This window comes from Aquarana catesbeiana, linkage group LG11 (assembly GCF_042186555.1).
Source record: "Aquarana catesbeiana isolate 2022-GZ linkage group LG11, ASM4218655v1, whole genome shotgun sequence".
In the NCBI taxonomy this organism is placed as follows: Eukaryota; Metazoa; Chordata; class Amphibia; order Anura; family Ranidae; genus Aquarana; species Aquarana catesbeiana.
In genome coordinates this window covers 227,431,127-227,456,321 of record NC_133334.1, presented here as the reverse complement: position 1 = coordinate 227,456,321, position 25,195 = coordinate 227,431,127, and the positions used below count along the sequence as shown (strand labels likewise).

The 25,195-nt window shown below is 41.2% G+C and overlaps 1 protein-coding gene across 1 annotated transcript in view; it reads left to right on the top strand.

Annotated features, from left to right (window-relative positions):
• OSGIN1 (oxidative stress induced growth inhibitor 1) overlaps positions 1-24,624 on the top strand; it is a 33,995-nt gene extending 9,371 nt beyond the window's left edge. Inside the window, exons 2-6 of the mRNA XM_073605453.1 lie at positions 12,337-12,432; positions 16,210-16,346; positions 18,561-18,752; positions 19,375-19,466; positions 22,568-24,624. Of these exons, the coding sequence (XP_073461554.1) occupies positions 12,369-12,432; positions 16,210-16,346; positions 18,561-18,752; positions 19,375-19,466; positions 22,568-23,555 (1,473 nt within the window). The 5' untranslated portion in view covers positions 12,337-12,368 and the 3' untranslated portion in view covers positions 23,556-24,624. The remainder of the gene's footprint in view (positions 1-12,336; positions 12,433-16,209; positions 16,347-18,560; positions 18,753-19,374; positions 19,467-22,567) is intronic.
• Positions 24,625-25,195: the final 571 nt, after the last annotated feature.

The following is a 25,195-nucleotide window of genomic DNA, read 5'->3' as shown; positions in this document are numbered from 1 at the left end:
CCCATTCAGACAAAAGTCAACGGAAAAGTCCGATGGAAGTCGTGTGTATGAGGCTTTAGATTGGGTGATGGAAGTCAGCAGAGCTCCACATCTTTCTTGAACAGCCTTTAGTAAATCAGGCCCATAAAGTCTGTATTAGCGCATTAGAAGAGCAGTAACAGCAGCAACCAATCTCCAGAACATCAAGTGGAATTATATGAATAAATAATGGAGCTCTGTGTCACTTTAAAAGCCGCCCATCCAGCCGCTGGGTATGCTTGTAAAGCTAATGTGAGCTCTTCAGTAACTTTTATGGGGTAGAAAAAGAAGTGTCAGTAAGTTAGACTGTATATGGGCACATTTAATAAGGCCGTATGTATTCTAGATCAGAGAGACCTTCGGAAAAGGGTCATTGTATTGCAGCAATATTTATATTCCTCCGCACTTTCATTAATATGAAACAAAATGTAGTCTAGAATATTCTGCGCAGATAAAGGAGCATCGGGGCTTTGTAATAGATTACAGGAGACAAGATAAAAGTCGGGAATATTCCAGAGCGATAACGTGACTGTCTTCATTATGGAATGTATGTGGTAATGACCAGCAGACACAGTTGGGTAATGGGACATATACAGCCAAAGTTCATTGTTCAGTGTGCCGTCACTATCTTTAGGTACAGTATTAGAACTGGAGGTTTTCTTTGTCAAACATTAATTTTTCCACTTTTATAATGACTGATAATTCAAGCTTTGTGACATGTAATGTATTTTATCTTTACAGCACATTGACTTGATCTTATCACAAATACTATATCGGGCAGATTAACTACCATGTTTACATGGAACTGAAATGTTGATTGGAAATAAGGATTTAAACACAAAGTATTTTCAAGCACCTGTCATGGTCACTGTCTATTTTACACAACTTTTACTGTTCGGTCAATACTTGGTGTGCCCCAAGTTATATATCAGTTTAATATGAGCTTGCCAGTCATTTCAATCATTTAGGGGTTTATTTATAAATCATTCATTGGATGAACGCCACAAGCATTCGTCCAGGCAGCTCAAACTTTCTCTATATTTTCTCTACTATGACCACCTATGATCTTGAGCTCCATCTAGTGTTTTAAATGCAGTATATTTTTCTAAAATATCTCAATCAGAAAATATACCTCTTTGTTGGCCACCAGATAGAGCTGACAACCATAAAAAGTCATCCAACAAATGCTTTATAAAAAAGACCCTTTTGCCCTTACTAATATAGTGAGGGCTAATATACACACTATCCATCTTTTGTTGTTTGATTCCCTTTAGCTTTACCTTTAACTATGTAATGTAAGCGCCTGCCTAATTGCATAAAAATTGAAAGTGTTTAAGTTTGACCTTGTATTATATAGTTTTGGAAAGGAAAAAAAATTGAAAGAACATTGTATACAGTGGAACCTTGGATTACGAGCATAATATTTTCCAGGAGAATGCTTGTAATCCAAAGCACTAACATATCAAAGCGAGTTTCCCCATAGAAGTCAATGGAAATGAAGATAATTTGTTCCACATTGACTTCTATTGTATGCAGTACAGCATGTGGCCAGAGGTGGGGGGGTGCTATAGAGACTCGGAAATACTCGGAGACAGCTCTGAGCCGCTCGGATGCACTCGGAAACCCTCAGAAAGGCTCGGAAACACTCGGGAACTTCCACATTGACTTCTATTGCATGCACTACTGCATGTGGCCAGGGGTGGGGGGGGTTGCCGGAAATACTCGGGGACAGCTCGGCTGAACTCGGAAAGGCTCGGAAATACTCAGTTCCTGAGTGTTTCCGGGCCTTTCCGAACGGCTCCGAACCGTTCCGAGTGTCACCGGCGCCCCCACACCTCTGGCCAAATGCGGTACTGCACACCCCATTGGCTTGAATCCTGCTAGTTTTGTGAGACAACACTCGCAAACCGAGTCAGGATTTAAAAAAAAAAAATTGCTCGTCTTTCAAAACGCTCATTAACCACGTTACTTGTAAACCAAGGTTCCACTGTATATCGTTTAGCCAAAAAATAATCCCTTCAATGCTAATCCCTAATTACTTTGTAAGCAGGCTTTTTCAACAATGCCTGGTAAACACATGAAAAGGAGCCTAGAGCTCCATCTACTGGCTGGAAATTGTAAATACAAATTATTCATATGCAATATTTCATAGAGACCTGACTGCTTATCCTTGAGTCAATGTGGTAACATAATCATCTACCTGAGGGATTTGGCATGTGCGACAGGGAATCAAAGCCTTGTTACTGTCTCTCTAGTGGGACCAGATGAAAATTCTATCACCTTACAGTCATCGGTGGAGGGGGCAGAGCCACAATTAAAGGGACTGATGTTCCTCTTTAAGAAAACATACTTAGACCAGAGGATAATGTCACTATAAGGACTCCAGGGAGTGACAGTAAATGAAGGCATTCAGATTTGTTGGAGATCAGATCTAAACCATAGTAGGACGGCAGTGTCAGATCTATTTGTGAAATATGACCGCTGCATTCGTAAACTAATTCAGACAATCAGTTCTTGTGGTTTATGAATCGGGAGCCGGCGGAGTTGTAGAAGTTAGTATAGTGCAGGGGCACCTTAGGGAACATTCATGAACAGCACTGTACAGCTGGCTGGGTGGGGTGACCTCGCTGCTTATCTCTGTGTTCCCATTCATCTGCCAGGCAGTTAGCTGTACACTCCTCTTTATCATACATTAGAATGAACAGCAACGGCCATTTCTGACTTGTTTTTGAAGGTTTTTTTTGCTTCACTATTTAGCAAGTCACAAACCCAGAAACATATGTACTATACATATCAAGTGTGCTGACACTTCACTGGTTGCATGCTTGTTCTGGCTTCTACTGTAGTAAGAATATAATGAAGCAGCTGTCATATTTCTGTTCTGTCAGCCTCTCATAGTGCACTACATGGAGGAAAAATGTGATTGGCTGCTAAGGGCAACAAAAGTTTCTTGTCCCAGACACTTATGTACAGTGCCTTGAAAAAGTATTCACACCCCTTGAAATTTTCAACATTTTGTCATGTTACAACCAAAAACGTAAAATGTATTTTATTGGAATTTAATGAGATAGATCAACACAAAGTGACACATAATTGTGAAGTAGAAGGAAAATGATCAATATTTTTTAAATGTTTTTACAAATAAATATCTGAAAAGTGTGATGTGCATTTATATTCAGCCCCCTTTACTCTGATACCCCTAACTAAAATCTAGTGGAACCAATTGCCTTCAGAAGTCACCTAATTAGTAAATAGAGTTCACCTGTGTGTAATTTAATCTCAGTATAAATACAGCTGTTCTGTGAAGCCCTCAGAGGTTTGTTAGAGAACCTTAGTGAACAAACAGCATCATAAAGGCCAAGGAACACACCAGATAGGTCAGGGAAAAAGTTGGGGAGAGGTTTAAAGCAGGGTCGGGTTATACAAAAATATCCCAAGCTTTGAACATCTCACGGAGCTCTGTTCAATCCATCATCAGTAAATGGAAAGAGTATGGCACAACTGCAAACCTACCAAGACATGGCTTTCCATCGAAACTGCAAGGAGAGCATTAAACGGTGAAGCAGTCAAGAGGCCCATGGTAACTGTGGAGGAGCTGCAGAGATTCACAGCTCAGGTGCGAGAATCTGTCCACAGGACAACTATTAGTCGCACACTCCACAAATCTGACCTTTATGGAAGAGTGGCAAGAAGAAAGCCATTGTTGAAAGAGCCATAAGAAGTCAAGTCCCATTGGCTGTTTGCGAGAAGGTGCTCTGGTCAGATGAGACTAAAATTGAACATTTTGGCCTAAAAGCAAAACGCTATGTGTGGTGGAAAACTTACACTGCACATCACCCTGAACACACCAACCCCACTGTGAAACATGGTGGTGGCAACATCATGTTGTGGGGATGTTTTTCTTCAGCAGGGACAGGGAAGCTGGTCAGAGTTGATGGGAAGATGGATGGAGACAAATACAGGGCAATCTTAGAAGAAAACCTGTTAAAGTCTGCAAAAGACTTGAGACCGGGGCAGAGGTTCACCTTCCAGCAGGACAAGGACCCTAAACATACAGCCAGAGCTACAATGGAATGGTTTAGATCAAAGCATATTCATGTGTTAGAATGGCCCAGTCAAAGTCCAGACCTAAATAACATCCTAGCAACCAATGACTCATCCCTGCCCCATTCAACTGCTGGTTGGGAAAACCTCATCATTGTTCAAACGTGGCCATTACAATATTTGGGTAATGAGGTTAGCCAGCCTCCCCAGGCCCCCCCTACAGCTGAATGTAAATAAAGGGGCCAGGGATGCCAAGTGATCTCATTACCCAAAGATAGCAATGGCCGCGTTTGGTCAATGATGGGGTTTTCCCAACCAGCAGTTGAATGGGGCAGGGATGCGTCATTGGTTGCTAGGATGCTATTGGTTACACAGCTGACAGCGTCTTAACAAACAAGAATGTCATGCGGCCTGGGGGCTAAACATGTCACTCATGAGGGACACTCTTTATGAATTCCAGTGATTGTGTTTAGACTAAAGCCTCGTACACACGGTACGATTGTTGGCTGGGTATTGTCTGTTGACAGATTGTTGTCCTAAAATCTTACCGTTAGTACGCTCCTTTTGACAATTGTTGTCCAACTTTTGGCCAACAAATGTTGCATGACAGGCTAGTAAATTTTCAGCGGACAACAGTTTGACGTCAGATTTTCGTATGGTCAGTACACAAATCTGTCACACAAAAGTCGAATATATAAACACGCATGCTCGGAATCAATGCTCACCAAACACGAAATTAGCAGAAGGGGCCCAAAGGTTGGCGCTCAAGAGCTGAAATTCCTCGTAGTACGTCACTACGTTCGTGTTTTTGTACCATTAGTATGCAAGACACGATCCTGGCACACGCCTTTTTGACAAAAATCAGACGCTCGGTTGGCCAACAATCGTACCGTGTGTACGAGGCCTAAATGTATGCAGTTCCTGAGATTTTGGCGTGTGCCCCTACCTGCACTATAGAAATGCCAGTCTTTTGTAGATGTTTGGCAGTGAGCAGGTTAAGCGAGGCAGTCATTGATTTTGTGGTGGGCGCTCACACATGGCACATTTACAATCGGTTTTATCATAGTTGATCTGAGGTGAGCTGCCAGCAGAAGGACAAGCCGGGATATTGACAGGCAGAACAGCCTGCGTGACACAAAGATCAAATTGTGCCCATATCTGAGGGCACAGAATCCTTTCACCGGCTGCCAGCTGTACATCCAGAGCCAGGCTGATTCATTACACAGACAAGGCAGGGAACATCTGCGGGCGTGGGGAAGATTGCTTCATTCCAGTCTTTCATTTTTTGCATGCAGGCCTTCAATCTGAGTACCGGGAACTTTCTATACCACCTAGATTTTTATTATAGATTCCAGAAATAAGATGTTCAAAACGGTGCCTGCCTGTGCTGAAATTGCCACTAAATGCTAATTGCTGGTTAGATTCTGTGAAATGACTTAAGTGCATTTATTTTATACTTAACTATATAATTGATATGTTAGGAAACTTTTACACATTTAAAGTATATATAAAAGCAAAACATTTTTATTTGGATAGAAGGGAGAGGGATTAGAACCCGTCAGTTTTTATTGCTGTTTGTGCCCCTGTTAGGAAGATTTGCCCGCTTATCAAAGGAAAATCAAAAATTTTTGTGTTGTCACCAGAACAGGAATGGAGGGTACATTTTGTCCAATGGGGACACTAGCTATGGTGTCAGCCAGAGATTCCCTCACTTTGGAGGGATTTCCTCTCACTTCCTGTTGTTGTTATGGGAATGAAGTGAAAGGAAATCCCCCCCATGGGGACACAGATGAAAAAAAATAACCTGACAGGGGTTATAACACCACTACCACCTTGCTATATTTAAAATAAAAAAAAAGCTTCTTTAAATTTTCTTTAAAAAACACTTTTTCGGATTTTCCGACAACAAATGTTGGATGTGAGCTTGTTGGCTGAAAGTTTGACCGTATGTATGCTCCATCGAACATTTGTTGTTGGACTTTCTGCCAACAAATGTTGTCTAGCAGGTTCTCAAATTTTCTGCCAACAAAACTTTGTTGTTGGAATTTCCGATCGTGTGTACACAAGTCCGGCGGAATTAAACAGAAGGAGCCGCACTGGCTACTGGACTTCCTTTTTCACCTCTAGTCGTACGTCTTGTACTTCACCACATTCCCACGTTCGTAGTTGGTGGCCACCATTTGTGTGACCGTGTGTATGCCAATAACCTTCAAACAAAATTCCACGGTTTTGTTGTCGGAAAGTCCGATCGTGTGTACGGGGCTATAGATTTACAAAAAAACACCCTTTTGGTGCGGATTCAAGCATTAGACATTTTTTAAATGTAGGGGTAGAAAAATAAGGCGTAATATTTCCATTATTCCTCGCTTCGTCGCTCAGCTCTTCTCTCCGAAACTCTGGGCGGTCCTTGCCATCCTCACCTACAATGCAGGGCTTAAAGTCCTACATTGTATATGATGATGTTAGAGTGTGACCGCTGGACGGAGCATCTTAGTGAAGAGGCTTCAGGATATGGGTCAAGAAGATGGAGGGAGCCTACCAGAGCGAGGAAAAAGGTAAATATTACACCTTATTTCTCAACCTCTAGACTTAATGAGCCTTTTACTCTTGCTAACAAGCCCCCTATGTGATAGCATTGGGCAGGTGACATGTCTAACAGACTCCCAATGTCTTCACTGATCACAGATTGTGCTTGATTATCTGGATCCTCAGCTACAGTAGCTGTGTAATGACAGCTGTGAACCCGGAAGTACGTGTTCCTTCCAAGTTCATTAGTGACAGAGCAAATTGGGGAATGCATGTTCCCCGATCACATCCTGCTCGATCAAATTGGTACATTCAGCCTGCCCATTAACAGTTTGAATCTTGGCCGGTTCCTGCTGAACTGGCTGAGATTCGAACCGCTTATGACCAGTCTAAAGGAATTTTCACAACGGAAAAATGTAACCTTGTTGTATGGTGCCAGAATTCATTCTAGTGTTCTATCATAGATTAAAATATATAATATACCAAAAAAGCAGCATGCAGTGATTTACTAATCATCACATTGGTTGCTTGGAAGTGCTCTTTACAGTGCAAGCGTTACAGCAGGGAAGAATATTTTCCAACACACCGCTGACTTCCTGTGAAGTGGTTCATAGAAGAATACTGCTGTCTGTCAATTTGAAGCCTCCTTTCAGATTAATAGACCGCAAACAAACAATAAGCAATAGAAGAAAGTTTTGTAAATGTCAGCCGGCTTTTCTGTGCCGGCATTGTGGACTTTAGATCTACAACAATGAGTTCTATTCTCTCTTTTATATAATGTAACTTTTTGTTTTAGGTTTTCTAAACAATCCTAAATCTCAAATGTCATTGCATTTGATTTTTTATTTCTTTCTAGTAATTTCCCAGGGGTCTAATCAAACAAGATAAATGAGTCTTTGTGATGATATGAAACATTAGATATTGCAGACAAAAGCTATCATGTTATCAGTACTACCTACAGTAAACAGACACATTGTAATTAATATATGATGACTACATAGTATTAAGTGAACTTCAGAACACTAGGATGTCATTACTGTTTGTGTGTTCAGTGCAGGACAAGGTAAGATACAGAAAGGGTTAAGTCAGTTTGGGGATAAGTAAATTATATGGTGGCCATATACCCTTAACCGTTTCAGCCCCAGAAGATTTGACCCCCTTCCTGACCAGAGCACTTTTTGCGATTCGGCAATGCGTTGCTTTAGCTGACAATTGCGCAGCCATGCGATGTTGCACCCAAACAAAATTGACGTCCTTTTTTCCCCATAAATAGAGCTTTCTTATGGTGGTATTTTATCACCTCTGCGGTTTTTATTTTTTGTGCTATAAACAAAAAAAGAACGTCAATTTTGAAAAAAAAAACGCAATATTTTTTACTTTTTGCTATAATAAAAATCCCCCAAAAATATATAAAAAAACATTTTTTTTCCTCAGTTTAGGCCGATATGTATTCTTCTGCATATTTTTGGTAACAAAAAAAAATCGCAATAAGCGTATATTGATTGGTTTGCGCAAAAGTTATAGCGTCTACAAAATAGGGGATAGTTTTATGGCATTTTTATTTTCAGTTTTTTTACTTCGGGACTGCGACATTATGGCGGACACATCAGACACTTTTGACACATTTTTGGGACCATTGGCATTAATACAGCGATCAGTACTATAAAAATCCATTGATTACTGTAAAAATGTCACTGGCAGGGAAGGGGTTAACCACTACAGGGCAATCAAGGGGTTAATTGTGTTCCCTCTCTGTGTTCTAACTGAAGGGGGATGGGACTGTCTAGGGGAGATGACAGATCACTGTTCATCAGTCTCTTCTCCCCTCAGAGAACCGGAAACTGTGTGTTTACACACACAGATCCCGGTTCTCGGTGTCAGCAGCTATCGCGCCCGCCGGGCACTCGCATCGGCTCCGGGGGTGAGCAGTGCGTGCGTGCGCCCCTAGTGGCCACAGGGCGAAGCGATGTTGCATAACGTCGTTTCGTCCAGCCGTGCCATTGTGCCGCAGTAAAATTGCAGCGGCTGGTCGGCAAGTGGTTAATAATAAATAATCCATATTTTTTTTTCCAATCAATCAATTTCTCATAGGAATAATCGATCAAAAATCAACAACACAATTACTTGGTATTCCACACACAGGGAAGTGGAATTCAATTGATAATTGGAAGATACAACTGTACCTTACGATTTTAAAGTGGTTCTTAAGGTTTTACTTCAATACATTCTCTGCATTGAGGTAAAAAAAAAACTATTAAATATTCACCTGAACCAGATCTCGATCCAGCACAATGCACGTCTGCAGCAGCTCTTCTCTCCTTTCCCGACTCTCGCAGGCTTGGCTGAGAGCAGCGGGAGCCATTGGCTCCTGCTGCTGCCAATTGAAACCTGTGAGTGGGGACGAGCCAGGCTGTGTGTCTGAAAAGACACAAATAGCCCGGATCTGAATTGAACATGCATAAATGCCCCCACAGGGAGCAGATTCCTATGGGGACACCTGCAGGGGGGGAGGGGGGTGTGTTGGGGGAGAGGAGCCAGAAGTACCGGTGTGGACCCAAGAAGAGGAGGATCCGGGCTGCTTTGTGCAAACCCTTTGCCCAGTAGGTAAGTAGGACATGATTGTTGTTTTTAAAAAGAAAAAAAATTCAAGTTTTACAATTACTTTAAGTTATTGATTGTATCTCCACTATGAGATCTCATAATTCAATCAATCTAACTACGATCAAATTTATAGCCGAATAAACTCAAAGCTACCAGTAAATGCAAAGCTGTCGATACATTTGCACCGTGGCTGATCAACTCAGTTTGATCAAATCTGAGTCTAAATTGATCAGAAGAGTTATGCCTATTTGATCGTTTTCTGATTCAATTGTTTTGATCAAATTGCACATCAAGCTAATAATAAAGTCAAAGCGTGTATGGCCACCATTAGACTTAATAGATGGGGGGTAAATATGAGGCGTTAGTTCAAGTGTTACATTTAGGAGGTTAGATTTGTTTTCTAGTGTGAGGTTTTAATCACTTAAAGCGGGGGTCCACCTATCTATCGTTTTTTTTTTTTGGAGTTCATTCACAAACTTTTCTTCTCATGATTATCTACTCACATGTTCTGTGTAATAAGTCCGCCTGTGTCCGATTTCGTTGTAAAGAATAACTTATAAAATTCACTGAAGGCGGTTTCCATCTTCATTCTGGGCATTTGAAGCCCACAAGCATGTATTTCCTGGATGCGGTGAATGCTGGGAGCAGAGATGTTGTGATGACGCTGTTGCACAATGCATGCTGGGAAGCCTGAGACTAGCCCCCAGGGGACTGTGGGAGGTCTGGGAAAGGCTAGAAACACGCCTACTCCCATGGGAGGAAAACCAGGAAGTGCTAAGAAGATTAGAAAAAAAAAAGGTAATTGCGGCGATTTAAATTTTTTTACACAGCATGTCAGCATCTAGGCAAGGAAGAGAATGCATAGAGATAATGTTCAAAATTTGGGTGGAACCCCGCTTTAAGGAGCAGGCCTATTTTTCAAACTTGTTGTCTAGAAATTTACTTAGAACCCCCAAACATTATATCTTTTTTTTTTTTATAACACCTTAGAGAATAAAATGGCGGTCGTTGCAATACTTTCTGTCACACCGTATTTGTGCAGCGGTCTTACAAGCACACCTTTTTTGGAAAAAATACACATTTTTGAATGAAAAAATAAGACAACAGTAAAGTTAGCCCAATTTTTTCTTTTTATATTGTGAAAGATGATGTTACGCCGAGTAAATTGATACCCAACATGTCATGCTTCAAAATTGCGCCCGCTCGTGGAATGGCGACAAACTTTTACCTTTAAAAATCTCCATAGGTGACGTTTAAAAAATGCTACAGGTTGCATGTTTTGAGTTAAAGAGCAGGTCTAGGGCAAGAATTATTGCTCTCGCTCTAACGATCGCGGTGGTACCTCACATGTGTGATTTGAACATCGTTTTCATATGCAGGTGCTACTCACGAATGCGTTCGCTTCTGCACGCGAGCTCGGCGGGACGGGGCGTGTTAAAAAAAATTTTTCTTTTCCTTATTTATTTGACTTTTTATTTTTTGTTTTTACACTGATCTTTAAAAAAAAAAAATTGTGTCACTTTTATTCCTATTACAAGGAATGTAAACATCCCTTGTAATAGAAAAAAAGCATGACAGGACCTCTTAATTATGAGATCTGGGGTCAAAAAGACCTCAGATCTCATATTTGCACTAATATCCAAAAAAAAAAAAAAAAATTAGTTTGAAAAAATAAAAAATAAAAAAAGTCCCTTTAAGAGCTATGGGCGGAAGTGACGTTTTGACGTTGCTTCCACTCTGCAATGGTGTGGAGCCGGGTGGGGGCCATCTTCCCCTCACTCAGCTCCATGCCAAGCAGGGGACAGGTTCCGATCACCTCCGCCGCGGCCAGTGGCTGTGGTAAGCGACGGAGAGCACCGGAGTGCGGCGGAAGGGGGGGGCCTCTCCCGTCACCGATAAAAGTGATCTTGCGGCGAATCCGCCACTGAGACCACTTTTATCTTAAAACGGACCTCCCACTGAAGAAATGGATACTGGGATTATGGCAGCTAGCTGCTGCCAAAACAACGATATTACACTTCAAAGAGCCACTGTATAATGACAGTGGGCGGTCCGTAAGTGGTTAAGGTAAGAGATAATTGTTGAGAGGGAGGTTGGGTTTAAAGTGATTGTAAAGGCTCGTTTTTTTTTCCTATAAAAATAACAACAAATGGTATACTTACCTGCTCTGTGCAGTGGATTTGCACAGAGCAGGCTGTATCCTCCTATTCTCGCGTCCCTCTTCTGCACTCCTGGCCCCTCCCTCCTGTTCGGTGCCCCCACAGTAAGCAGCTTGCTATAGTGGCACGTGAGCTGTGTCACAGCTCCCTGTGTCCAATCATACACGGAGCCCTGACCTGGCCCAACCCCCTCTCTCCCCTGATTGGCTAGCTGGCTTTGATTGACAGCAGCAGGAGCCAAAGGCGCGGCTGCTGTCTCAGGCAATCAGGAAGGAGAATCTAGATGGCTGAGACACTCGTGGACATCACTGGACAGTGAGGGACCTCAGGTAAGTGTTAGGGGGGCTGAGGAGGGCTGCTGCACAAAGAAGGCTTTTTATCTTAATGCTTAGAATGCATTAAGATAAAAACCTTCTGCCTTTACAACCTCTTTAAGTCACTTAAATTGTTAGATGAACGCTAAGTGCTGGAGCAAGGCAAATGTTACGGGCTAGTCCCTAATGGGGAGATTTCCCCCTCTGTACCGGTGACTGTTAGGAACAATCTATAATTTTGGAGATGTCTACTGTACAGAACAAGATGTAAGGTAAAATCATCCAATGGGGGCACCTTTTCCATGACCTCTGTCTAAAAGGGGAATTCCCTTCACTTTGGGAGATTTTCTCCAACTTCCTGTTGCGTCTATGGGACAAGAATTGAAGGGAAACTTCCACAATGGTACACAGATTGCAAAAAAACCCATAAACTCTATAAAAAAACAAAACAATAAAAAACTTTTTGGCTATGTATACAGTTTAAGTTATGGGGAGTACTTTAGGGTAGGGCATAGTTGGGAATTTTGGGGTACCATGGACAGCACTGATATTTTCACTTCTTTTCAGCACCAAAATTAACACCACCAGACCTTCAGTGCCAGAATATATAACTGTGTTTAATTAGATCGATCTCTAGATATAGATAATTTAAATGCATATTCTCTGAATTACAGGTACTCTGCTCTGTGTCACTCAATAGACCAAAATGTCTAAAGAATTAGCAGAATTTCAGACAAGTGAATGGTCGCCCCTTCCCGTGGTTATTATTGGTAAGTGCTTGTTGATTTTCATACTGCTTAGTCATGGCATCTCTAATAATTCTTATAAAACTGAAACAGAGAAGTTTCTCTGCTGACTTCCATTTAAACCACTTCCACTTCAGCAATAACCACTCCTGGTCTGAAGAGAGCTACGTGAGTAGGAGCGCTTCCACATCCGTCCTTGCTCAGTTCTTACTCGTTTTTACACTTTTACTACCATATTTTTTGAACCATGTTGATTTTAAAGTGGAACTAAATCCATCAATTTAACTGTTTCCCCAACAGTTATATTTAAGGCATGCTGTGAATAACGCTCACAGTTGCTTGTGCTCATAACTGATCACGTGAAGCACCATTGCAACTGCAGATCAAACAGAGGCTAAGAGGGCAGCTTCCTTGGCTGTAAAGGATAGGAGGGTTTAGTTCCTTGTTAAGTGTGACCACCTATTAGTCTTTAAGATGTGTTAAATGAATACTCAAAAGAGCACAAACCACAGTAAACCATTGCAACTACCTTTTAATGAAGGGAGACCAGTACAAGATGCATCCTGATTGGCTGCTTTGGTAGTTATTTTGCTTCAATGTTATTGCAAAAGCCCATTGATGCAGACCAGTCAGTGGTCACTAAATAATGTCTTACAACCAACTGCAACCATGCGTCCTTGATTGCAGAATTCTGATTGGCTAGCATATGGCAGTTTCCTCAATGTTACACAGTCCGCAAAAAAATAACCTGGCGGGGTAAACTCTTCCCCACTGTATCCAAAACTAAAAAAACGTTTGGCTATGCATACAACTCAGATTGGCTGGCAAGTGGCCATAGTATGCTACTAATCAGAGGCCAGAGCTGATAGGCTTGTTATGGCAATATTGGTTCTTTTGTTTGGCAATAAGAAATGTCTTTAATCTAGAAGTACAAAAGGCCCTGTTTGCATGCCTCATACCTGTTACATTTACATTACCATGTTAGCAATCTGGCAAGTAGAAAATTGCCTTCTACAGACCAAAACTATCTACCTAGTTCCAATAGTGTAATTATATATTATTTAGAGTGAGAACAAAGCGGAGGTACAAGATATAACAAGAAACCATTTAATCAGACATGCTTTGCATGAGATTTTCATATGCATTTAACTTCAGTGATGTGTCCTGGTTTTAACACTGATCTATGTTGGCAGAGACCTACATTGTGTCCCAGTTAGCATTGTCTTTAGTTTACAGGCACACAAGGGCCAGCTGTAACTTGTATTACATCATATAAGTACACCATGCCCATACCCACTGATGTCTCTGCCAGCCAACGCTGAAAGCTGCTCAGCAGGTTCTTTGTAGGGGAGCAATACATCATTGTTCCAAATGTAATCATATCTCAATGACCATCACAAAGGGCACAGACATGTATTATGTTCTTACATATTCACTCAGAGCAGGGAAAACATGTATTGAAGGGGAAATACAATAATGTACCAACATAAATAAATGGAATACTTTGCCTTAAAGCTGAACACCAGGCAAACAGCTTAATCCACTGTTAAATACAAATATGTAAACTGCCTTACCTGCCTAAAGATTAGTAATTCAGTTCAGCCAGTCTAGGGCCTGATGGGCTTTGGGCATTTGCAGCATGTTTCGGGTGCATTCAGCTTCCATCTGAGATCATTCAGAATTCATTGTCGGGTGCATTTGATCTGCAGTTGACCTCCTTCTGATCTGCTTTTGCGCCTGTCCAAACTGCATCAATGTGCTTCAATTTGCTTTTGCATTCCCATTGACTTGTATTGGCTGAGAAGTTGCCCATCCTTGCAGGCTCTTAATATAGTTAATCCATACACCTGGACTAACCTTCCCCCAGCCTGCAGATAGAACATGAATGAAGAGCACTGATCAAGTTATCCCTCTGCTCTTATGATCAAGCACCCAGTGTTGGATTGTCAGAGCTTTGCAAAACAGTAAAGCAGCCCGTAGATGAGTCTTTTTTTTTCACTCAACCAGCAGGTTGAACAAAAAAAAAAATGACTCTATTCCCCTATCCGCGCACTCTATGTAGATGGGGGAATCCACCCACTGAGCCTTTGTATTCTGATAGTAGGGAGCATTCCACACCATGAGAATATACAGATCAGCACTGCTGGATATACCCTGCAGCCCTGATTGTGCGGGGAAAATCCAACAGGCTGGTTGTACAAAAGTCCCTGCTGAACCAGCCGAATTTTTATCAATGTGTGGCCAGCTTAAAGCTAGATAGATGCATATTGCTCTTCCTCCATCTTCCAGTCTGATACTGCAAATTCAGGCAATTAAAGCGGAGTTCCACCGAAAAGTGGAACCTCCGCTTATGTGCTTCCTCCCCCCCTCCGGTGCCACATTTGGCACCTTTCAGGGGGGAGGGAGGGAAATGGGTACCTGTTTTTGATAAGTACCCTTCCACACTTCAGGAAGACTGCGCCGTGGCGCCGATCCTGGGAAGTTCGGCCTCCTTCCTCCACCGCCGGGCCAGTTAGAAAGTGCAGCGCACTTCACGCATGCACAGTAGGGAACTGGCTGTGAAGCCAGAAGGCTTCATTGCTGGTTTCCTACAACATGAATGGCGGCGGCAGCAGTATACAGTATTTGTAGCTGCTGACTTTTAATTTTTTGTGGGGGGGGGGCAGAACTCCTCTTTAAGCTGGCCATAGATTACTCTTTTTTTTTTCTTGATCAGCCAGTGGGCTGCATGAAAAAAAAAAAAAGGATTCCTCCATCCACACAAACGAGGTGGATGGAGGAATCCCTCCCACTAAAACTTTGTATTCTGACAGCGGCCCGCAGCCAGATAATCGTGAAAAAACTTCCAACAAGCCTATTTGATAAATTCTAACGATCGACTGCAGTCCAACAGGCATTGACACACATGGATCTAAATTTGTCTGGTCCCTGCTAAACCAGATTTTGATCCATCTATGGCCAGCTTTAAACTAACTGGATTAAATGATGGTCGCCTCTGTAGGCCGGGATTTCAGCTTTAAGCTGTGTGTTCATGTGAATGAATGGATTCATCCATGCTTTGATTCTAGTAGTCAGGATTTTTTTAAGCCCGTTCAACTGTAAATACCAACAGAGTGGATTTCACTGTATAACTTTTCTGATGTACTGTATATGCTAACATAAAAGTCTGTATCCTATAACTGTGTAATGGGAAATATACAAGGGCATTTTAATATTCTCTCTACTGAGATTACAAAAACAATTGACTTATGTCTCAATATTCCAACCCTGGCCAAAAAAACGCATGCTTCAGAGCTGCTATCCCAAGACTTACAGTAGAAAGCACAATAGATGGCACTCCAAAGACATGCTGGTAGGTTAATTTGGATCCTGTCTAAATTGTCCCTAGTATGTATGAATGTGAGTTAGGGACCTTAGATTGTAAGCTCCTTGAGGGTGTAGGGACTGATGTGAATGTATAATGTATATGTAAAGCGCTGCGTAAATTGACGGCGCTATACAAGTACCTGAAATAAATAAAAAATAAAATATCTTTCTCCCATGCATTAATATATATATTACCTCTATTATAATACATACAGCTTTCTTCTGCCTGCTGTTCTCCCCGTGGGAGCTGTGCATTTTTAGTTCTCATGTTGCATTGTCTTACTTTCATTGTTGGGTCCAGGCAAATGGAGAAAATGAAAATTCATGGCCAAAATGTCACAGAAAGTGTATTTACAGATGTTTGCATGTTTTATGGTTTGCTTTCCAGAACATATAGATATATTTATTTAATGATTAATGTTTGCTTGCTTTTAGGTAATGGCCCATCAGGGATTTGTCTGTCCTACTTATTGTCTGGATATACTCCATATGTGAAAGAAGGAGCTGTACATCCCAATCCATTGTTACAAAGGAAACTGGAAGAATTCCCTGGTGTTCCTATCACAGAACAGGTTTGTGTACATTTATATATGAAATTATGCAGTCACGGGATAATTGCTATATCTGCAACATATATATTGTACTGTTATGGGCCGTACACACTATAGGATTTTCCGACAACAAATAGTCGATGTGAGCTTGTTGTCGGAAAGTCCAACCGTTTGTATGCACCATAGAACATTTGTTGTCGGAATTTCCGCCAACAAATGTTTGAGAGCAGGTTCTCAAATTTTCCGACAACAAGACTTGTTGCCGGAAATTTCGATCGTGTGTACACAATTCCGACGCACAAAAGTCCACGCATGCTCGGAATCAAGCAGAAGAGCCATACTGGTTATTGAACATTTTTCTCGGCTCGTCGTACGTGTTGTAAATCACCACGTTCTTGACGTTTGGAATTTCCGACAACATTCGTGTGTATGCAAGACAAGTTTGAGCCAACATTCTTTGGAAAAAATCCACGGTTTTGTTGTCAGAAAATCCTATCGTGTGTACATAATAGCATTACAGTGGTTAGAATTAGCTATCATGTTGATTTTGAAGCTTTTCCATTAAGACAGAAGCAATACCTAAAAAATGGCTACAACTCCAGCAGATTGATCTCAGAGAAGACAAAGATAGCATCTGTGACAAGCAAATTGCTTTCATGGCAATCTAATATTTGAGCTATGCTGGCATTCATTTGATCCCATTCTTTTGTCAAAGTAAGGGAAAGGGGGACAAAAGAGCACCGAATATTAAAAATCAAGTCTTTCAAGTAACACTCCAATACATGATGGGGACTTTTGACAACCAGCTAGCTGATGACACCAGAGGTGATCGCCCTGTGAAAAAGGTCACTATGACCTGAGGCCATAAGCTTCAATGTGAATAATCATTCTGGAAATATCCCCCATGGCTCTTGGTTTCATTAGAACACACCTTTGGAATATGAAAACCTAGTTTTCCTAACAAATACATTTAATGGTAGAGAGGTGCCTACAGGTGTCTCTTCTAGCTATGAGTAGATTATCACCGTGAGGCCATAAAGGCAGTTGCCTTAGGGAGCTACAGCATGGAAATACTGTTTTCCTAATTATTAGCTGACATATAGAACCATTTTAGGTCATCGTGTTGGTATATGGGAAGTCAAAATAAAGTTATATGTACTTGACTTCAAAAAATTTATAATGGAAGAAAGTTAATAGAGGCTTCTGAGTTATATGTATATCTGTAAAACAGATATATGTTGAAACTCTGTGCCTTTTATATAGCATCCAATGTGTCGTTTTGTTAGCTGCATGCCTTTCTTCGTGGGTGGGGGGAGGGATAGCATACCTTACTTAATTAAATGCCAATAGCTTTCTGTAACAGTGTTAAATATATCTTATGTGTAGACTTCTTGTGATGAGCAGTAAAGCTTTTTGCTGCTTCTCACAATAATCACACATTATGTCATGACCCACACAAAGCTTTAATGCGGAAGGAAACCATCAATTTTAACTGTTTCCCAAAGCAGTTACATTCAAGGCATGCCGTGAACAATAACTGTCAGTTACTTGCGCTTTCAAGCAAACGTCAAGGTGTCATAACTGATCAAATGTGCAGCAGATCAAACAGAGGCTAAGATGGCCTCCTTCCTGAGCACAAAGCAGAACAAACTAGTGATGTTTAAATCCTTGTCTAACAAGGTGCGTTTATAAACGTCCTGGTATTCAAAAGATTACAGCTAGATCACGGCTGCTGCTGCAACCATGAAGCTTGGTATTGATTTTTAGAGATGGTGATGGGCTTTCAGAAAAGAGTGATCCAGTTGACTCTAGAGCTGTTCAATCATGTTTAGGGGGCTCTGAAGGTGCGGCTCTCCCATTCCTTCAGGAAGCACGGGACGGCAGTAAAGTGCTGTAACATTCACACAAGGAGGTGACCAAGAAGCATCCACTCCTTGAACCCCTCTGTGACTAATGAACCTAGAAGCTTGGCATTCAAGTAATTTCAATGGCCATTCACAATAGGGGTATCTAGGTTTATTTCATACCTGGACCTCTGCGTTATTTTGGCAATGCAGATTTGCGCACTTAATCAGCAGGTAGGGGTAGATGCCAGCAGGCTGACTCACCCACCTGCTTTCTGTCTTTCAACAAGCAATGAGAACTTTTGCACTTAGTAATGGGAGTTAAATTTATATTGATTATTGATATATCACAATTAGCAAATTAAAAACTTTACATTTTTTATATTTCCAGGATTTGGAGTATTTGTCTGAGGGCTTGGAAGGACGCTCCAACAGCCCAGCTGCTTTGCTGTTTGACACTCTGCTCAGACCTGACACTGATTTTCTCGGAGACGTGGAATCTGTACTGGGCTGGACTCTAGAACCAGAGAGAGCCATTCCTCACTTGGTGCTGGGGAGAGGACCACCAGGGGGGGCTTGGAATGTGAGTGGTTCACATGTAATTTATCATTGGATCCCATTAGAGCAGGCGTCTCAAACTGGCGGCACTCCAGCTGTTGCGAAACTCCCATGAGGCATTCCATGAGGCATTGCAAGGCTGACAGTTCCTCAGTTCCATCCATTTCTCAGGCAGAGGAATGATGGGACTTGTAGTTCTGCAACAGCTGAAGGGCCACCAGTTTGAGACCCCTGCATTAGAGACAGAACACATAAGGAGAAACCAAGTGCTATAGCTGCTATTTGTGAAATAGATTCAGAGTATTAATTTGTACACGTGACTGCTGTGTACATTTAAAGCAGACAAAAGCTGTCCATACACTAATCAAACAGCCCCACTCATTACACTACAACTCAGCTGCAGTGTCATTTTGTGGCACTTCAATAGGGTTTAAAAAAATGTAAATGGTTTAATGCACTGAAACAGCACAATGTACCGCCCCTCGCAGCTTGCGCACAACAAACACCAGCCCGCATGCAAAAACGCCATGGGCTGGTGTGAACAACGCCTGATAATAAACAATGTTTTCTGTCTTAATGTCTTCAGGGAAAGTAAGTATTTTTCTGTGCTATGTAAGTTATGTGACCACAAGTATTTTCTATTTTAGGCCATTGAGGGATCCATGATTACTCTTAGCCGTGGGGACTGGATGGGCCTGCCTGATTTATCATTTAAAGACTGGATGAGGAAGAAAAGGAGGTAAGAAACCAAACTCACAATCAAGCTTTAGAGTATGGTGATTGTTATGGATGGAATATATATTTTTGGGTGGTTTTAGATAAATGTGTAAGCAGAACAGCTTGGCGTAAATTCAGCTATGATATGATACACAAGCCTCTTGACCTAAAACTTCCCTTTCCTCCCCTGACTGAGCCAAATTCTCCATCATTTGTATCACACGCTCCCCCTCCTAGACACTGCAGATCACAGTGGGAGGGTTTCAGCAGCAGATGCAGAGCTGTCAATCCAGAAAGTGGGCAGGACTAGGCATGGCAAGCTGTTGATTGACAAGCTATAGGCCTGGGAATAACCAGAGGCAATGCTGATAGCTACGCCCCCTGCAACATCTTCTCATCTAACTGTAGTATAAGCAGGAACAGTATACAAAAGGGTGACAACTCTGCTCTGAATTCAGTAAAAATGCAGGAGTGTTGTCACCGTGTTAGAAAATGACAAACTGAACAGGTATTTGTAAGACTTTGCAGGGGGGACTAAGGGGCTACACCGCATATGTTTTTCAGCGGGAGGCAGAATAATTGCACTGAACCACTGGGTGCTTCCTGCCATGGCCAATCTACAAATTAATATTATTACAGATATTTATATAGTGCTGACAATTTATGCAGCCGTTTACAATGTAAGGTCCCTATGTCACATGCATATAACACATACTAGAGCCAATATAGACAGGAGCCAATTAACTAATCAGCATGCCTTTGGAATGTGGGAGATGGAAGTACTGGGAGGAAACCCATGCAAGCACAGGGAGAACATTCATATGTGATGCAGGAAGTGCCTAGGATGGGACTTGAACCGATGACCCCAGTGCTGCAAAACTATATAACAAAAATATTAATGACCATACTTCAAAGTGTGTAAAAGTCATAGAAATGTTTTATCAAGGTAAACATTGCTATAATCAATAAAATATGAACCCACTGAAAATTGATTACATTTTTCCTTTACTACAACAATCTTCAGAATTCTGCCTGCTTTAGGGGGGATTAAATGAAATGGTCTCTGGTTTTCAAAGGATAGCCCTAGCATGGCAGCCGAAACTTTACATCCAAAGCTGCAGACCTCAGCAGGTGATTATGAAGAGGAATTTCATATTTTCTAAAGCTTTCTGTGCATGCGCAGGGGTTCAATGTGATTTTGTGCATTCGCAGACACAGCATGGGTCTCTGACAGTTCCTATAGAACCCACAGCGTGTCTGTGCATGCGCAAGATTGCGCTATTTACGTTATTCTTCCCTAGGTGAGGATTCAGGAAGCAAGGACTAAAGATGTTTAAAAGTATTTCATGTTTAAAAAATAGTTTTTTCCTATTATAAGAGGGAGGGGGGAGGAGTCAGAAGAGAGGAAGTCAGATTCCTGGGTGAAGGTTCACTTTAACCTTCACCCAGGAATCTTTTTTTTTTTTCCTTACCAAAAAATAGATGACATTTCCTTTAAACATACTGTCTGTACATCTGTAGGAGCAATCAACCCAACCATCCCCTTATTGGGTAGATTTTTCCTGGGTCCTGTTCATTTGATGTAAAGCATATAGAGTATTTCTGTATACCATCTCATGTACTGTATCTCCGTACTAGGAATTCTTGGAGAAAAGGACAGGCTCTGGGTTTACCTGATAAGAACATTTGCAGAAAGCTTCAATTTACAATACAAGAACACACGCTAAAGCAGATAACTAGTACTAATAATGCGCCGTCTACAGAATGGCTAATCTCTATTTATCTAATTTATTCATACTGCATATAGCTTGCATTCTGAACATGGATGAATTCATGTCACACACAGCTACCTATGGCATTCTGGAAATAGTTATCTTATCAGATGTTAAAGTGGAAGTCCAGTCGAAAGCTAACTAAGCTTAAATATCCTCCAACCCCCATTCTAAGCCCTATGCGAACTACCCTGTAAAGGAAAGATGTGTATACTTACCTAATCTAAGGGCACTGTGGTCCGGTCACATGATCTCCTCAGCGCCAGGATTTGGGGAAGGGAGCAACAACAATGCTTTCAGGATCAGGTTAGTGATGTCACCCACGGATATACTATGGGGCATCCCTTGTCCGCTATCCCACCTCTACCCTGAAGCCGCACTGGAATCGCATGACCAGACCGGAGCGCGCTTAGATTAGGTAGGCATACACATTTTTCCTTTACAGGGTAGGTGGCATAGGGCTTAGAATGAGGGTGGAAGTAGGTTTAAGCTTAGTTAGCTTTTGACCGGACTTCTACTTCGGGGGTCTTTCTACTGTGGCAAATGAACTGCACTTATTTTGAGATATAATTGTAGCATTTATATTATTAAACCCTTAGTGTTTTTTAGCTTAACACATTGAAATAAACATTCCCCAGTAAACTATTTGATACCATTTTCTGTTAACTTGGAGAAGGGAGAGGGGAGGAGCAAGGGACTGCTATGGAGCTGTGTGTTCTGTTGATGCACACCGTGTTGGATGACACAACTTTGGTCCCTACTTTGCAAGGGTTTCTTTATTGGATACTGCAAGGAAAGGAGCCACCCTGAAACAGGAAACCTAGGACAGCAGTTATAGCAAGCAGTAACAAGCTGGAACATATTCGAAGACTTAAAAGATAAAGAAGTACATAAGTGATTATATCAACTGCTGAAAGTGTTTAAAAAGCATTTAATATCACTTTAAATTTAAGTTCACTTTGTCCATACTGGTGAATAGGTTCACTTTAAAGAAGGGACCATAAAGAGAGAGTTTTACCATCCCTGTGCTCTGCAAGAGTGTTTTTTTTACGAAAATACCAAAGTTCAGCTCTAAAGCTTATCTGAAAATTTCATCAGTGCCCTCATTCTGCTGAAATTAAAAATGTAAAAATTCAACCTACACATACTTTACTAATGTTTGGAGTAGGGCCACTGTCTCCATTTCCACTTTCACAGCTTTGTTGTGGTTACATGTGAAAGATGTGGAAGTTAAGAGAGCAGTCATTTGAACTCTAGAGGAACCCACACCAATATCCAAAAATATTAATTTTCAAAATGTGTAAAAACATAGCATTTGTTTAACTAACCACCTACTTGTTTTATATTTTAGGAACCTCAGAAATGATAGGTCCACTGCAGGTGACATCTTGAATTATTACCAATACTATGTAAGGAACAAAAGCCTTCAGGACAACTTTGTCTCAGGAGCTGTTGTCACCTCGATTGTAAAACTGAACAGAAGTGAGGAAAATGTACCTGAGAAGGAAAACCTCTGGGACAGGCCCAAGCTTAACATGGATAGACCAGAGGACAAGAGCATCTTCCAAGTGAGCGGCTTCATCGAAAACAATTCAGGAATCAAGCAGAATTTCTGTGTCTATGCAAAGAATGTGGTTTTGGCCACAGGGACATATGATAGCCCTTTGAGACTGGGTATCCAAGGAGAAGATCTTCCATTTGTGTACCACCAGATCTCTGCTCTTGAAGAGGCTGTGAAGACAAAAAAAGTCCATCACGACTCAGACCCAGTACTGATCGTAGGTGCAGGTTTGACAGCTGCAGATGCCATTCTGTTAGCGCATCACTACAACATCCCCGTAATTCATGCCTTTAGAAGACGGGTTAATGACCCAGCACTCATTTTCAACCAATTACCACAGGTCATGTACCCAGAGTACCACAAGGTGTACCAAATGATGAAAGAACAATCTGTCTTTAAAGGTGGACCCTATGAAGGTTACATGAGTCTTCCTGAGCACCATGCAGTTCACTTTAGTGACAACAAAAAATGTATTTTCAGGGATAAATATGGACAGCACAAGGCATTCAATGTCTCAATGACCCTAATTCTTATTGGTTCTAACCCCAACTTGTCTTTCCTTCCAAAAAATGGCATGCATCTGACTCTGGACACAGAAAAGCCAGTCAGCTCCAAAAGGAACCCTCTGGAGATTGATCCATTCACCTATGAGTGCTTACAGGAGAAAGGCTTGTATGCAGTTGGACCCCTGACTGGTGACTATTTTGTACGCTTTGTTCAAGGAGGAGCTTTAGCTGTCGCCAGCTCAGTACAGAAATCTCTGAAGAAACCTCCTTAATATTATAAAACATGTTATTCTGTAATAAGCTGTATCACATCTCAGCCATACCTCTCGCTAAGAAGACATTTTAGTGTGGTATAACACACAACCAGAATGTCCTGGCCAGCCAAATCCAGATCATTCCATCTTAGATGAAGACACTTATGGTGCTGTTGTCTTCTTACTTTGATTCAGTAATGCAATATAATGCATATTTTATACATATAAAGACATATAAGCAATTATTTTTATATACACTTTGCAGTTTGAAAAAACCCTGAAAATATGTCTTTATTTTAGTTACATGGAATATTTTCATACTGGTGAAACTGTTAAAGATTTTATAGAAAAGTCTGTATTTTATTGTATGTATTGATATATACACTTTTAATACTGAATTTCAGTATATATATTATTGTTTCTTAAAGAAGTGTGTGATTTGAGTGCTACTTGTTTTAAAATACTGATAAAAATTGTATAGTTTCCAGTCTGAAACAAATTATTTACCTTATGTCATTTAAAATATCTGGTTCAGAATACCAGCTATTATCCCCTGTTATGGTATTAATTAGTTAAGCCTAATGCCGCGTACACACGAGCGGACTTTATGGCAGACGTTGCCCGGCGGACTTTTTGACGGACTTTACGACGGACTTTCCGAATGAACGGACTTGCCTACACAGAATCCACCAAAGTCCGTCGAATTCGTACGTGATGACGTACGACGGACTAAAACAAGGAAGTTCATAGCCAGTAGCCAATAGCCGCCCTAACGTGGCTTTTTGTCCGTCGAACTAGCATACAGGCGAGCGGACTTTTCGACCGGACTCGATTTCGACGGATTGATTTAAAACATGTTTCAAAACGAAGTCCGTCCAACTTTTGAGAAAACAAAGTCCGCTGGAGCCTACACACAATCGAATTGTCTGACGAAATCCAGTCCACCGGGCAAAGTCTGCCGTAAAGTCCGCTCGTGTGTACGCGGCATTACACTGGGCCCATACATGATTGGTGAGATGTAATTTGCCCAATTTGGTATGTATGTATGCAGAGGAGAGGGCAGGCTAAATGATAAACATTGCCTTATTATCTAGCATAGGTGAGGCTAGCTTAAAAGGGATCTTTCACTAGGAAGGCTGCCTATCTGAAAAGCCATTTCCGTTCTTTATAGATAGAGGACACTCACTAGTTTATCAGACAACATTCTAAATTTTGTTCTGTGAAAACGCTCACAATTAAGCTGAATAGAATAACTTTACAGCCTCAAACATTGGTTGAATTGTGATTTCTTCTTAGTCAAAGATGTTCCTTCCTTATGAGGCTTATAATCATTTTACAATACACTATCTTTAAAAATCTTTCAAAATGGAAATTCCGATAATTTCCACCTGCCAAGTACAACATTTAATGATCAACTTCTGTCCCAGCCGGTCACAGTTCTTGGCCTGGATATGTCTTGATCTGGAGGTATGGCCAAGTGTTAAAGGGCAAATATATTATATGCAGTTGCCTTTATTTTTTTTTATTGGACTAGTGTGGTCTTATTAGCAGCTGTATTAGCGTCTAACATGTTCTTTTAAATAGTAGAATCACTTTCAAAATGTAATGTTTAGTAGATTTGGTGGGTCTAATAAATTTGACCGCAATCCCCAGTGATA